Genomic DNA, 15820 nt, shown 5'->3' on the forward strand with positions numbered 1-15820 from the left:
TTAATTTATCTTCAAATGCCTCAATGGATTTGCAATCAGGCTGGTATATACCAATAAGGACTAAAAACCCTAAACCAAAACGAAGCCCAAACCTGTTTCTTCAGTTTAGTGCAGGCAGGGGGAAAGTGTTGCAAAATATTTAATTCCAGTCTTAATTGAGGATGAGTTGAGTGCTTGAAACACAGAATTTCTACGAACTTGAATGTTCAGTTTCTGGTTCTGAAAATAAGATGATCCCATGATTGCATACTATTACGATTGCTCACGTTCACAATGCAAAGTAAAGTGAATTACCAGATCATGCATTCCACTTCTGTGTGCTGTACTTGTTTTCCATTGTATTTAAAACAAGGAAGTCTGTAGAGGAACATAAAACAGGACATATGGGCTGTTATGACGAGTCAGACTGAGGCTTGTTGCGCTGGTTCCATTGCTGTTTGCTTTGCTGTAACTGGTTATTTTGCAATGGGAGTGGGGAAAATAGAGTAATAAGGCAGAGACCACTAGATGGCTCCACTGTTTTTTGCTGTGCTGTGGGCAATTCCTGCATCACTTCTGAGAATCTGCCTGGGATCATCAGGGATACAATTTAGCGGTGGAGTTGGTTTTCAGACTAAAATGAGGTTAAAGCGATACACATTCAAAAGAATAAATTGACATTGGAGTGCAAATATGCAAAACTATGAAGACTTTTTAAAACTTTTTTTTTGAATGTCAGTCTCTTCTGCAATTAGCATTGGTTTAAAATGGTATTTTTAATACTTAGTAACTTCCTGTACTTGATTTTTGCACTTTAGGAGGAGGAATAGTGGGGTTTTTTTAAGTGCATGAGCTTATATTTCTTGGAAGAAAACTGTAGTGATGGGGGTATTTGGTTTGTATTAATCCATGTGAACTGATGAGTTTGGTTTGCTATTCAACTGTGGGCTTGGTTGCTGTTGTGTGAGAAGTTGCAGTATAGGTCAGGAGTAGTATGGTGGCCTTGCTAAAGGCAACTAGCATAACTTGTTACCATTTTCATCTGACTTCTGACATGTCCTTTCCCACCAGTAACTAAACCAGTCATTCGGTTTGCTTGTACATGTGTGTTTGCTGTTGCTCTGTATGCCTTTCATGAGCTGGAAAACTGGGTTAGGATGGTGGAATCTCTTGTCTCCAGTCACTATCTGTATACAGGAAACCAGTTTTCATGCCTGTTCCATTAGCTTTGATGGATCTATGTCTTTGAGGAAAGGAGCATGGACAGTAGTTAAAAAATTTGACTTATTATAATCTTGGTTTTCCACTAATCAGTATCAGCTTTAGTAGATCAGTCCATCTCATAAAGATGATTGCCAGGACAAACATCTCCAATTCCCCACAACTGATTTCTCTAGTGTTTCATGGAGCCTGAAAGGATTCTTGAACTTTTAATTGTTCTTTCCCTACTTCTTTGTAGTTTTGATTAAAGTTTATATTTTTAACACTTGAACTGATGATTTGACATCGTTTGTGATAAAAGTAGATGTTCTGGAGTGTGTAATAAGGAATTAAGTATCAGTTATATATTTGTACTATTTTCAAGGTACAGTAGTTGAATGTCTTAGTTTAAAGATGTGATCTATATTCCAACAGCATTTTTCTTTTAATTTTCCATAAAGAATCCAATCAGATGAAGAGTGTCAAAAGGAGTCTACGAATGAGACACCAAGATGGCAGTTCCACTGTTGATTGAGAGTTTGAGCAAATGGACTAATGCATGAGTGCTGTGATGTGTCTGTCCAAGAAAAGGATGTTAAAACATGGACTCTCGTGTTACTAAACCAGAGAAGATCTGGGTTGTGATCATCTTATCAAAGTGGACTTTGCACTTGAAATAATCAGGGGACTGTATAAGTGTCTATCCAGTGATGGATCTGTTGAGGACTGGGCTGCAAAATTTTACTTTTGGGTCTTATATTCCTAACAGGCAAATTCATTTGGTAAGAGATCTGTTGCTATTGCCTTTGGAGAAAATGTAATTTTTTTGAAGTGACTTAATAAAAGGTTTTGGTTTCTTTCACACTTTGTGTTTGTCCTTTCTGGCTGAATATTTCTTTGTGTTGATATTGAAGTGGGTTACATTTTTGGTTGCTGTTAAAGTGAGAAATACTTCAGCTGCTAAGCACTAAAGGCAAGGTAATATTTTGTGCTCTACTTTACTTAAAATGTGGTTTTCATTTGCAAATTATCTTCGCTTTACCATGACTGCCAGTGAATTTTATTCACTTTTGTTTTTAATTCAGGTGCCTAATGTTAGGGTTCTTTCAGTACTTGACTTATTGTCAGGGTATTTCTGCTGAACTTTCTGAAGTTATTTTAAGAGGAATTGATACCAGCTGAAGGCTGGGCAAATGTGACAATAAAGGAGTACCTGAATTGTTTTGTGTAACTTTTTGAGGTATGCTGCTTTAGTCGTATATGACTACAGAAGCTTTTCAATACATTTCCTGGACAACATGCTTTCTAAAGAGTCTATTGTGTCTTAAAATTGTTCTGCACAAGTGTCCAGTCTGTTTCACTGCTATTTAATGTGGGCTTTGCTGTGTGATACTGTACCATGTATTTGATGCAAAAAAGTGGGGTTATTCTTGATATTGCCACAGATGACATGTTAACCTTTACAAATTAATTTTAAAATTGATCTAATGTTCAAGAAACAAGTGTCTTTCAAGTTTTGTGAGGATCGAACAGTTAAACTGTAGCCACCTCCGTGTGTGTGTTTCACCTGAAATCCCTAGATGTCTGTTTTATGCTGGAGGGCCAAGATGACAAACCTGGTGCTGGGATAACCTAGGTGTTTTCTTTTGGAATCAAAATACAAACAAAACCAAAGCCCACTGTGTGTTTAACCGTTTGACTTTCCTAGATTTCTCTGTAAATATCCGTTTTTACTGTGGTGTATTGTTCATACTTGTTTAATCCAGCTGTTTTGGTGATACATGGTTGCTCAAGTTTGGTTTTGCCATGTGTTGTATGGTGCAGTTGGATACTGGTATGAACCTCAACGGGGATCCCTGTTCAGATTAATCAATTTCCTTAGTGTGGTCCAGAATTGCTTGGAATGGTCTTGCATTGTGTTTTTAGTAATTGTACTTTAGGTACAAGGGATCTGCTGTAAATAATCGCTAAGCTGAAATTCTTTAAAATGGGCTGTGGCAACAGAGCGTATCCACTCAAACCTCTTGATGTGGGAAGGTGATAGGTTGTTGGAGGATGTGAATGACCAGTGTGTGGAGGAGTTGATGGAGACTACCATGTTTCTACTGATAGAAGCCAATGTTTTCACACTGTTGGGATGCTGTGCCATGGATGTCCCTATGGAAGCCCAAACTAGCCCATTGCCCTGGGCCAATCCCCTAGTGTCTGATTTTGCTGTCTTGTGATGCTTACGGATAGATTTCCAAGATGTCCTTGTGCGTTGAGGAGTCTGTTGATTGTGGGAGGACAGCTGTTAGCCAGAGTATCAGAGGCTGGACAATGCTTGGGTCACCTCCATTTCCTCTGTGATACATCCTCTCAATACTAGGATGTTACACTTGAGATGTTGCTTGATTTCTAATTCTACAGATTGGCTATCATATGGCTTTAAAGTTCAGTTGTCATGCTAAAATCTGGTTTTGAGTGTCAATGGGTTAAGAATGGGCTTTCAAAGTGACCATTTTAATGGTGCCAGACTTATTTTACAGTAGTGCTGTTGCCTCACTGATGAAAATAGTGTAAGCTGTTGGATATTTGTTGTTGGGGAGAACCACTAGGGAGGCGCTGTGGAGCTGGAGGGGGCTCTCAGCAATGTGGAGCATTCTTCAGAGTGCCCAATGCCTGTGTCCCAAGCCTCATGTGCACGTGTTGGCTCATGAATGTTGGAGCTGTTGTCTGGGGATACTGCCCCTTAGTTGAAAAAAAAGCTACCCCTTGGGTGGGGTAACCCCCAAGTTGGATTGTTGCTGGCTGCATGGCTGTTAGCTCCACTTCCATTCTTTCAAAATGGCTTGTAACAGCACCACTTCCTGTCCAGGGAGGAAGTAATTTTAGCCCAGGCACTGAAATATTTAGCAAATCTTTAAAACAAAAGGCACAAATTCCATTTCTTTCTGGTTTCAAAAGGGTGCCTGAGCCACATGGGGTTAAGGAGCCCCTTCAGCTGGGGTAGTTGGAAGGAGCCAGGGCTGTAGGGGTAGCAGGCACCCTTTAGGTGGAGGCTATCTCTTTTTTTGGTAGAAATGAAGGGGTGGGTCTATGGTACATCACCTGAGTTGTGGGGTAAATGTAGAGAGTGTCAATCAAAGGCAGAGCTCAGAGCTGGGAAGGAGCTCTAGATGGCGGCTGTGCCTTAGAGAGAGCGCGCTCAGCTCCGTGCCTTCCCCAACACTTTACGCAACTTTCCCTAACTTTCGGGCAGCCTCAGGGGGCCCCCACAGCCCCTTGCCTCTCCTAGGCACTGATCGGGGGCCGAGTGGACCTTTTTCGGGCAGAAAAGCAGCTTTTGAGGGCTCCCTTTTCGTGCCTTGCTGGAAAGAAGAAGCCGTGGAGAGAGCCCAGGTCGTTGTTTTTCCAGCTTAGAAGCCATGGCGTACCTCCATTTTTGTGCGCTCTCCTAATGAGCTTTTTCCCCCGGACATTTTTGTACTAATTATTGCTTCTTTTGCTTTATCGGCAGCATATTTTTGGGATTAGAATATATATTTTTTTTCATTCTTTGAAATTTGTATTTTATCATTATAACTGTAAATATTTTGGATCTAATGTTTTTCCACTACCTGAAACTAACATCGACTTGGTCCTGGCGGCGGTGCATGGATCAGGTAGGTGAGCAATTAATAGTAATAATTTTTAGATTTCTGCCGTTTTGAGTACTTTGATTTTCGACCGATTTGAGCTGTATTGGGATGACGCAATAAGATACAGAGATTATTTGCATCCAGTGTTACTTTGGGAAAGTTTGCAGGATGCTCCTCTGCTGTATTTATTCACTGATTTTTCTTCTAAAAACGATTATTTGTTTTAAATCTCCGTTTTGCCGTGTTGATCAGTGTTGTGTATTGTTATAACAATCTCATTGCAGCGTCAGGACTTTGTTCCTGATAATGAAAGCCAGTGAAACGAACTGGGACCTTACCTTTCTTTCAACTTTTGACAGTAAATACCTGGGCACAGGACTTCAAAGCAAACAGACACCCCTGACCCCCTCTTAATATTTAAGAATAAAAAGATGATGAGAAATAAGGACAAAAGCCAAGGAGAGGAGGGTTCAGTCCACAGCAATGCATCGAGGTATGATCTATCAACTTTCTTTTTTTTTTTTTTGTAAAACCTGTGAATAGCCTGCTTACTTTGACAGCCTTGGTTTACTGTCAGTGCTCAATACAAAACATTTTACTGATTTTGCTTCCTTTTTAAGGAATGACCTTGAGATTGTTAGCATGCCACACCCTGATTTTTTTTGGTAGCAATTTCTGAAAGTTGTGTTGTGACTTAAGGGCCCATGTCATAGTCAAAAGGTACTGTACCTCTATTCAGGGGAGCCCTTTCCTCTTTACTACGTTTTTCTAGCTTTTGAATTTAAGTTTTCAGGTTTTTTGTGCTGTGAAAAATGACCTTGTCGGTTTAGCCATTGCTGCATTGCACCATTTTACATACAAGGCAAATTTTTCTTTGAAGATTCTCAGAAGTCTAAACTTTAACTGAGGGCCATACAGAAGCCTGGTGTAGTAGTAAATTATAGTAAATAGACAGAAGAAAAAGTTACATGAATGAAAAAAAGCTCATTTTAAAATATAAACTGGAAAGTGCCTGTTTGTCTGATACCCCTTACTTCAAATTTTATTTAGGCTTGTTGAACTTTGGTTCTGTTTAGGTATTTTAGAATATTTTTATACAATTTAACCAGACTTTCTCCTGCTGGTGATAGCATTTCGTATCATAAAAAATACACTGGGTCTGTTACTAAGAGGCTTCAAATGCTTTGCTTGTGTGTTTAATGTATGTTTGCTTGGAGTGTTTTTATTTATTTTTGTTGAGTAATGAGATTCTTTACAGATTTTTATGAACTTAACCTTGATGTGGGAAAAGTATGAAATACTGGAAATGTTTGTTTGTGAGGAATGCAGAAGTATAATTACTGGAATTGCTCATTTTGTATTTGAAGGGTCTGCTTTTTCAAAAATCTGAAATTAAACAATATGCATTTTTGTTTTCTGGTTTGTAAATACACTTGAGTTTTGCATTTTGTTAATTTTAATGGAATCATGGCCTGTTTCTCTTTCTCTGGTTTTGTCTACAGTAATTTTTAACCAACATTAATAAAAAAGAATTCTTAACTGTCTGTTGTATCACACGTGCTCCATGTGATGTTTGCAGGTGTTTGAATAGTATTCTTGATGTCCAGAATTTAACCTTCCTTAAACACAGAAACTTGAAATACTGTGGGTATATATATATTATGAAATGACTGTAACCTAGCGTAAACTCAGATGGTATTCTGAATATATTAAAAATGCAGTCAAAATTTTAAATCCTAAAATGGATATGGCTAAATTTGTTTAATTTGAAATTATTATGAACTGAATTAGCCTCAGGGACTGTTGAAGCATTACCATATAGCACCTATACAGAACCTTTATAATAATGCTGTTTAAAAACACATCAGACTTTCAAACCGTGTTCTCTTTCAATTACTGTAAATACTGCACACAAAATATTGCTTGAAGTCAATTTTAAAACAAAATTACTTACGATTCAGGTTATTTAATTCCTTATGCTTTTTTAAAGTACAGATTATCAGCAAGAGCAATAACAGGTATACTTTGTTCAGGAAATATAAATTGAGGTATTTTGTCGGTGTTAGAAATGCTGTGTTAAAGAGCAGATGAAATTGGAGACACATAGCAGTAGTTGCACAGGAAGAAGACCTTTGGGGTTTTTGTCCTTAGGGGTATTGTATTTGCATAGTGTCTCATATGTGCTTCTGATGTTTTCATTGAAAGGTTATTTCATGAAATTGATCAGTTGATTTACATGTAAAGGCTGTTGTGTGAGGTTACCCTTCTCCCCCTTCCCAGTTTGTTCTCAAAATAAACTTTCTGTGGGTAACATCCACTCACCTGAAGTGTGGGAACAATCAAGCACAGGATATTTGTAAGTTAGCCCTGTTGAGCTTATTTTTGAGCTGTGAGTCAGCTGAATGTTGTAAAATGGGCTTCACTTCCTGAGGTTGACTTGAAGTTGTAGGGGAAATGATTTCTAGGAAGTAAAGCCACCACTTTTCTTTACTGTAGCCCAGAAGTGTTCTGATGTCTGCACTTCATGTGCTACTGGCCTGCTTTCTCCCCAGTTATGAGACCAACCTGGCATCCATGGAGATACATGAAGTCCTGTTTCAGGAACCCTGGTGGGAGACCTGGGTGATGGGGATGGGTGGAAAGGGTAGATATGGTTGGTGCCCATCACCTGGGCTGGAGAAGCAAAAACAGTGGACTAGAGAAAAGTGTTAAAGCAGAAGAAAATGCAATTCATGTACCACCATAGTGTGACTAACTGGGGACTATATGGAATTCACTCCTGTCTTTCCAGTCTGAAGGAAGTGCAAGGGTATATGCTGAATAAACAAAAATACCTGAGAATTGTCCCCAAACAGATGGTTATCCTTGGAGGAGGGAAATGGTGTTAACTCTTCACAGTGTGTAAGCTGAGGGGTGTACTCTAGCCTGTCTAGAGGAACAGCAACACCTGTCCTTTGTGTATTGACAGTAGAGATTTCCAAACTTCAAGTTGATTGATTTCATGCAACTTTCTCCACCTAGGATAAAAGTTGAGATGCTGCAGCTACTGGTGACCACCACCTCTGTATCTGGGACTTGCATTAAATATTTGAAACGAACCCTGAGATATTTTCTAGCATCTTCTATGCTGCCTTTCCAAAAGGCAGGTGGTGCCAGAGGGTGCATCCATGGTGTCACCCTCTTGGGAACCTCAGAGGTGAGAGGCAGGCTGGGCACCCCCTGAAGTTCAGGAGTGAGTTTTGTAGGGAAGTAACATGTGGTGGATACATTGTTCCTCTACCTGCATATGTTGCAGTTGCTCTTGCACCTCCTAAATACCCCAGTGTGGGAATGGTTTTTTGATACAGAAGCTGCAGGGCTGAACAAAACCCTTGCGTCTGTATCCAACTCTTGCATTTGCTAATACTAAAACACTGGGGGTTTGGGGAATAAAAAAGACTGTGGTGGGTTAGAGCTCAGCCTGTTTTTTGTTCAGAGAGCTGGCAGTCTGAGGTCTGAAATGGCGTGGTTTTGCTCAGCAGCCACCCTACAGAGGCAGAGCGCTCTGCAGCATGTGCTGCAGCCTCCACAGAGCAGAACACGCTCCTTTTGCCTGGCAGCCATTTTATGAAGATGTAGTTACATGTGAAAGGGGACTGGGGAGGGGAGGGAGGAGGGAAACGAAGACATTAAACAAAAATTGCCCTCCCTTGCTGTTGCTGAAGGCAGAGGGCATCACTTTATCGTTTCGGTAGGGCTCAGGAATCCCCAGTTCACTGTGAAAGAAGAGGAGAAGGCTACACTGCCTGGCATTTTGGTGCGGGTCCAGTTCAGTCACAAAATGGCTGTTCCTTTGTGCCGCATAGCTGACAGACATACTGCATTGCACTGTGTGTACTCTAAAAACAGCAGGAAGTTGCTGGTGGGGAGTTCAAAGGCCATCTTGTGCTCGCTGGGGACGGCGATTGGCTGCGCTCGCCTGGTAACAGTGGACGGCAGTGGCGGCTGGTGCGGAGGCAGAGCTTTGCCTGCGCATCATGGCTGCGCATGCCGCACCGCCTCTCCCGTGCCTGCCTCGGCACCCCCATCCTGGGCTGCACTGGGCTATACTGGGCTATACTGGGAGCATGGCTGTGGAGTGCACAGCCGCTGCCTTCTTTTCTCGCTTCATCTCAACTGGTGGGCGCAGGCATTTTTTGTTCTTTTTTTTTTTTTTTTTTAATAGTGCAGGCTATTTTGAGAAGTGACTTGAAAAGGAGCATGGTTATTTTTGGTGTGGCTTTTTTCTCTTTCTTTTTTTAACTTTGAAAGGAAATGCAGAACATCGTAGTATTCCTGGAACATCTTTTTTTACAGCATTATGGCTTTCAGCATCCTTAAATCACTAAAACTCACTCTCGCTTTTACTGCGCATTTTGCAACTGATTTTCTTTGAGCTGAGTGCGAACATTAAACACATTTATTAAAATGCCTCCAAGTGCGTGTTTCAGGTTTTCATCCAGGCTGAAGGGTATTTATTTAGCTGTTGTGGCCATCGTGTATGTACAGTCTTTCGATTTCATTTGCACTGTTTTATTCTTTAACAAGGAGGTTTTTTTCTCTTTTTTTAAGCTTTAACCCTTTATGAGATTGTCCGGAAGGTTTTTTTGAAAAGGGAAATGCTGGACCAGTGCAGAATGTGCAAGGAATTAATATGAATAATGATGTAATCTGTGTGCAGCACAAAGGAGAATGTCTTTCTTATTTTGCTTTGTTACTTCTGTTTCACGTTCCTTTCAAGAAAGAAATTTCTCATCTAATTAGGAATGCATAATTCGGAGACTTTAAACTTCTCTATTTCCTGTTCTGAGATCGTTGCCAGGAGTTGATAGAATATACACAGAGCTATAAAAACGATTCACGAATTGCAAGAAGCTACGTTTAGCTGAAATTTAATCTCTTCTGGATTGTTCTCTTTAGTTAAGCTAATTAATGAATTTGTACGTATTCTTTAAATGCATGGCCATTTTGCTTAACAAAATGGGAAAAGAAGGAATCAAGAGCTCACCTGAGTAATTCTGTAACCCTGCAAAAATGCTCCTGCACACAGCTTGTACAGCTTGTGCTGCCAGGGCGTTGCTGTGCTTGTGTGCACGTGCATGCACGCATGCTCCCTCAGCACTCCTTCCTAAGCGTGTTAGTGTCTTCAGCCAAGGGGAGCTGACGTGGCTGAGGTTGTAGATTAGAGCCTGTTCGTCTTTCTGTTGGATTGATGTTTCACCTGCTGTACTTGGAGGGCAACAGTTGCCCTTATCTCTGCACCTTCCCCCATTTCCTGTCTGAGCTGAAGCTGAAGTCTCCCACCGCTTGCGGAGAAATAATTTCCTGTGCTGCAGGGTGATACCCGGATCAGCCATAGGGGCTGGCATTTGTGAGAACATGGATCTTGTGTGTGTCTTGGAAGCAGTGTGGCTGTCCACATATGAGCTACAATAAGTGTTTTGTGTTAAAACAAACGTTTCCACTTAGCTTCATGTTAGACCTTTCAGAGGGCTCCAAGGGAGGGCCAGGAAAGCAGTGCTGCTTAATCTCTCCAACTCGATATAGTGAGAAACCAATTCCCATCTTTGTTTTCACGTTTCACCCCTCTTCACAGAAAGCTGTTCATACGATTAGCAGGTTACTGAGTTGTTAAGCCTGTCTTGGAGGAATTTTTGTACTGGCAAGTTTAGACTTAGCCCTGCCAGTTTTAAGGAGCAGATGAGGGTAGCGGCTGCAGATGAAGTGAGACTGGCCTTGTGGTTCAGGAACTGTGAACAGGTGTGTAGGGACTGAACTGAAACTTCTGATGCCATGGCCTTGCTGCTTTTGAACTTGAGAGCTAAAGTAAACGTGCTTTGGGTGGGTTTGGCAGCTTATGCTGAAATTGCATCTCCTGATACATAACCTGGAGGTGTATATATCAACTGTACTTTGTTTCATGTTGCAGACAACAGTTCCAGCAGAAATTGCAATGTTAAATTAGGCTGTTAAATTCTGAAGAAAAATTCTTTCTGAGAAGAGCTTCTGAATCTTTCATTGTCCCTAGCTGAAATCCAGCTCAGGGAGATGGTGATAATGGATGGAGAAAGATTCTGTTCTGCATTCTTTCTCCTCTCCTCTCCTTCAAGGAATGTAAATACAAACAGAATAGCACTCAGGGAGGGGATGGCCTGAATTTCTGTGTTTGGATATAAGCAGCCTTCTAGCAAAGGATGTACTGTTCTCCTGACATGATGTCTTAGATAAATTTTTCTAGTGTGTTTTTATTAAAAGAAGTGTGCTGAAGTGCCATTTGAAGATGTTTTTTCAACAGGTGGTGTGTGCTTGTGAAGTCTGCCTTTACATCTTCTAAAGGATCCTGGAAATGAAAGCAAAAAAGACTAAATGAAAAATTTGTATCTCTTGACTTGTAATGAAGCCTTTATAAGCCTGTCATGCTGTTAATGCCTCCCTTTCTTGGAGCAGGGAGTCTCTTTTGGATATAATAAAAAGCAAAATGATGATGCATCTTTCCTAATGTGCAGTTGCTTTTATTACATCACTGCTTGTGCAGCACTGCTGCTGAATTATAATTTTTGATAGGCAATTTGCTTTGTATTTACCTGTGGGCTGAGATACATGCTGTAGTATAGGCGTATTTCTGGCCTTGACTTCTAAGGTTAAAAAAAAGTAAAAAGTTTGAAATGGTGGTCTCAGGTTCCCTTCTCTTGTGCTGGTAATGCTTGCCAGGGCCTCTGTAGAGGATGCTTGCCAGGCGCCGGGTTCTTCACGGATGGGATGCTGAATACTTCATTGCTCACCAGCCTTTATCCCGGCTATGAACAAGCGTGCTGCATTGTCAAGAATCCATTGACTTCAGGACACCTGGCCTCCCTAAGAAAAAGTTGTCTCCTAACCATTTGATTCTTTCAAGTTTTATTGATAGTTATAGATGACTTAATAGAATTGCTAATGTATTGATTATAGGAGTCATTTGCATCTCTTTCCTGGTCAGGAACCTCTGCTTTTAACTATGGAGCTGCCACAGCTGAGGGCTTTGAATGCTGTCTGTAAAACGGAGGCTTAATGAGGAGCCTTAAATCTCTTGGTTAAAAACAGCCTTTAACAGTCACTTGGGATAAAACCCTCAGGCCAGGCTCCCCTTTTCTGAACAGTAGGTCATCTGGAACCAGAAAGGAATTTGTGCACCTTCATATTATTGGTAATGATTTGAGGTCCTAAATTTCCATGTTACTGCATTTCTTTAATCAGTTAGATCTTAAAAGAAGTTTGCTGATGTTAAGGGATAAAATCCCCACCCTTTCTGTACTGTTTTAAACCAAAATTGCATGTGTGCCCTCCAGCTGCCCCTGTGTATCTACAAGGCCTTTGCAGAAAGGGGGATGCTGTCTGTGTGCAGCATTCCCTTTGTGCAGCCTGGCTCTAGCCTGGCTGTCCTCTGCTGTGACAAAGCAGAAACTGGCTGGCATGGGCAGTTAGTTAACCCCTGCCTGCTCTCTGAGCCTCATGGGGAGGTCTGTGTTCCTGGGCTTCTTTGGGTGCCTGCCTGTGAGGAGGGTCCCGGTGGTGGGTGCTGTCCGGAGCGAGCCTGGGACCTTTCATGGATGGTGGATGTGGAGCACTTGAAACACTCTGCCTTCTGAGAGGGGGGCAAGCCCTTTTCAAACCCTGAGAACCGCAGTTGTCCTTCATTTTCTGTGCAGGGAAGGATGCTGCCTCTGGAGATTCTCAATGGCGCTCTTTAATCAAGCAGACAGGTTTTGACTCCTTTTGTCCCTGTGCAGGATTTTTTTTAATTCTTTTTCTTTTCCCACTAAATATCCCAAGCATTTTCAGCCTCTGGCTCAAAGATCAGAGAGCGAACCAGCTCTCCCAGTCATGAATGAACTGCTTGCTTTGCTTGCTTATGCGAGCATAATGTGGTGTCTTTGTAGTGGAGAAAAAAAAAAAAAAGTGCTTCTGAAAAGCACTCTTCATTCAAGATAGCCCAGTGTTCTTCCAGTGAGCTGCAGCAGAGCAGCGAGGGATAAATTTAGCTCCCTGTATACTCAGGATTGCCTTGCCTTTGGTGTTTGGGAGTCCTGTGCTGGGTCAAGTAGCCATGCCCAGGATGTGTGTAAAGATTTTCCTCTGCCTCCTCCACTTCCCCTCCTTTGAGCCAGCTGGAAATCCAGCACAACCCAATTCAGATGGTTATTTAGATAGGATACCTGCTGAGTCCATAATTCCTCTGTTATTACAGTAGGACCGTGGCCCTATTGTGACTGGTGCTATGTAAATGTCATTAACGCCCATCTTCTGCCAGCAAGGTTTGCAGTCACATGAAGAAAATGTGTATATTCTCCATGGTAACGCTTCTTACTTAGCTATTTAAGACAAAAAACAGCTAAGGGTCACAAAATGGGGTTGGGGGAATATTATTCTGGGTTTTGAAGGACACATTTGTTATCTGGCAGGGGCAACTCTGTAACCTTGGGAGTGTTTGTTGTGCTCCTTGAAAGCCTGCTTAGTGTTGGCCAAATTACATTGTAAGTATTCAAGTCTTACTTCCAAACAGTAGGGAGAGCCTGGCTGTGTTTAGTATATTCCAGTTTAAATTCCTGCTTTGAGACAAATCACTGTTAGAATTACATACTGTGCGTGGGTATAGATAGTAGAGTAGCAGGAATATTTTTCTTCCTTCTTCCCCTCCCGTTGGGAGAAGGGCAAGCACCACTCACTCTTCAATAGACTTTCAGAATAAAAGGAAGCACAAAAATCCAGGAATGAGTTTGTCTTCAGAGACTTCACAATGAGTGTCATTCACGCAGCTCTCCTGTAGGCTGTGTACTGTCTGCGTGGCCTTGGCTATGCTTACTTAGAGCATTTGCTCATGTGTTTTTTCCAAGGCAAGTGATAGATCCCATGAAGTTCTTCTCAGTCCTCTGTGGTCCATGCATTAGCCTCTCTTCATCAAATGTTTTTTGCATCATCTATGGCCAGAACCAGTCTTGTGGTGTTATCTGTGACTTGTTTAGCCTAGAAGTGAAATTTACTGTGGTTTGGTGTGTTTTTATGGCTACTGTGTGACTTTGGTGCATGATTTTATTTGCCGTATATGTAGTCATTTCATGTATGATTACATAGGGAGCATCAAATTTATAGATCAGATATTCAAAGGAAATATTAAACAGTGACACAGTGTCCAGCAGGGTGAGTGTGTTAGCAGCTGCTCTGATTTGGCACTGTGTTTTGCATGTACAACAGTTTGCACGTAGGCCACTTCAGAAAGACACGCCTGTTTAAATAGTGTTGGATTTGTGGCCTCTACTGGCTTTGCTGAGCTTTTCTTTGGACTAAATCTGGAGCCAATGCCTTTGGTGGGTGAGTGAGGCTGGCAGCTGGCCTGAAAAGCTGTAGGACCCCACCCCAAGTTGTAGAACAGGACCCCACTTCTGTAAGTGCAGTTTGCCATGGCAATGGAATGATTGGGCTGTGCTCAGACAGCTGGCTTGGCTTTTCCAGAGAGGAGTGTTGTGGACCCAGTGGTGGCCACGTGGAGTGGCTGGCTGGCTTGCTGCTATTCCCAAACTGGGGTCTTACTTGCCCCTTTTCTCCCCTGCAGCTCCTCTATGCTGCCAAGCACAGCGTATCTCCAGGGTCTCTGTAAAGGCTTGGCCCTGATTTTAGTCTCGTCAAGCTGGCAGAGACCTATTTTGTTGATTCTCTTGGCTAGTCTTCTGGTACGTTAGCAAGTTTAGGGCTCCAGCAGCCCAGTTGGTGCTGGCCATAAGGACAGGGTGAGTGCTGGGAACATGAGCTGTAGTGTGAGGGTGGGTGAGAGAGCTGAGGGGCTGTCTCGCAGCTTTGGTCTCTCCGTGGCAGTGGCTGAGATGTGGGCAGGCACCTGGGTGTCAGTTATCCACAGGGCAAGTGCAGCTGTGTGCAACAGCGCATAAGGTATGTTTGCTGAAGTGGAACAATAAACTTGGCTTCTGATATTACCCAGTCCCTGATATTATCCAGCCGTGGGATACTTGGCAAAAATCTTCTTGAGCTTGCACAGAGTGGTTTTACTGGTGCTGAGTCCCTGCTGAGCTTGTGAAGCCCAGTGGAACATGGTTTGGATTCAAACTTGTTTAGATTCAAAATGTTAACAATGATTTTAAAGCTAGGAGGAGCTTGGCTTGTGGGAGGGTCTTGGGTCATTAATCCTCCCTTACCCCACTGGCTGTATTCAAGTTCTGTCCCTTAAAAGCCAAATTTTAAAGTCAGGAGCGGAATGGTTGCTGTTATAGCTTATAAAATATTTTCTTGCTGTTAACAAAGACGATCCTCTATAAAATGAAGTAATATGTGAGATATTAAACGCTGAGGCTGGAGGCTTCGGGTAGGCTATAATTGCCTTGTAAACTTAGATGCCTGATTGTAAAGGGTCTTATCACTGCTGTTCAGCTACTTATTTCTTGGAAGGAACATGTCCTTCTTGGTAAGGGGTGATTTGGTTTTCTTGCCTCTCAAGTCAGGAGTGGGCTCTTAATTAAAACAGAATTATAGCCTGAAGTATTTCTTAGAAACCAAGGAACATATTTGGCTAAGTTTTAGCAGATCTTGTTTTTTGTAGGAGTTTAGGAGTTTCTCACTTGAAGGAAGTTACCAGCAGTCCAACTGTAGCTTTCTTGATGTTCCCGGTTGTACAGTTGTTTCTCTGCTGTATTTGGAGGGGGATGGACTGTTTGAATTGTGATTTTTGCAACAATTAATTACAGCTTATCCCTCACTTTTATTTTAATTGAAAGTAGGTCTTATCTAGATGTTTGCTTAGGGAAGCTAAAGCAGGGCATGTTCCAAAAATAGCTGCTGAAAAGAGGGCTTAAATATCCAGTTATGTACAGTGTAAAGCTTGACTTGACATTCAGTGTTGCTAAACCTTTATACTCTTTCGGCAGGTAGAAATGTTTCCTGAATGTCTCTACGATAGTTAGAAGGGATTCTTTTATGGAATTAGCCTTTTCTGTTCTCTTTTTTTATTCTGTCAGTGT

The 15820-nt window shown here is 41.7% G+C and overlaps 1 protein-coding gene across 13 annotated transcripts in view; it reads left to right on the plus strand.

Annotated features, from left to right (window-relative positions):
* CHD2 (chromodomain helicase DNA binding protein 2) overlaps positions 1 to 15820 on the plus strand; it is an 89779-nt gene that overhangs the window by 29907 nt on the left and 44052 nt on the right. For 11 of the 13 annotated variants that reach the window (XM_054077561.1, XM_054077559.1, XM_054077558.1 and 8 more), the window contains 2 exons: positions 1641 to 4823; positions 5159 to 5292. In XM_054077561.1, coding sequence (XP_053933536.1) covers positions 5231 to 5292 — 62 coding nt within the window. In that variant the 5' untranslated portion in view covers positions 1641 to 4823; positions 5159 to 5230. Of the gene's footprint in view, positions 1 to 1614; positions 5293 to 15820 lie in introns of all 13 variants that reach the window. The other 2 variants (XM_054077562.1, XM_054077554.1) reach the window with 2 other exon arrangements.

The sequence above is a fragment of the Cuculus canorus genome, chromosome 12 (assembly GCF_017976375.1).
Source record: "Cuculus canorus isolate bCucCan1 chromosome 12, bCucCan1.pri, whole genome shotgun sequence".
NCBI lineage: Eukaryota > Metazoa > Chordata > Aves > Cuculiformes > Cuculidae > Cuculus > Cuculus canorus.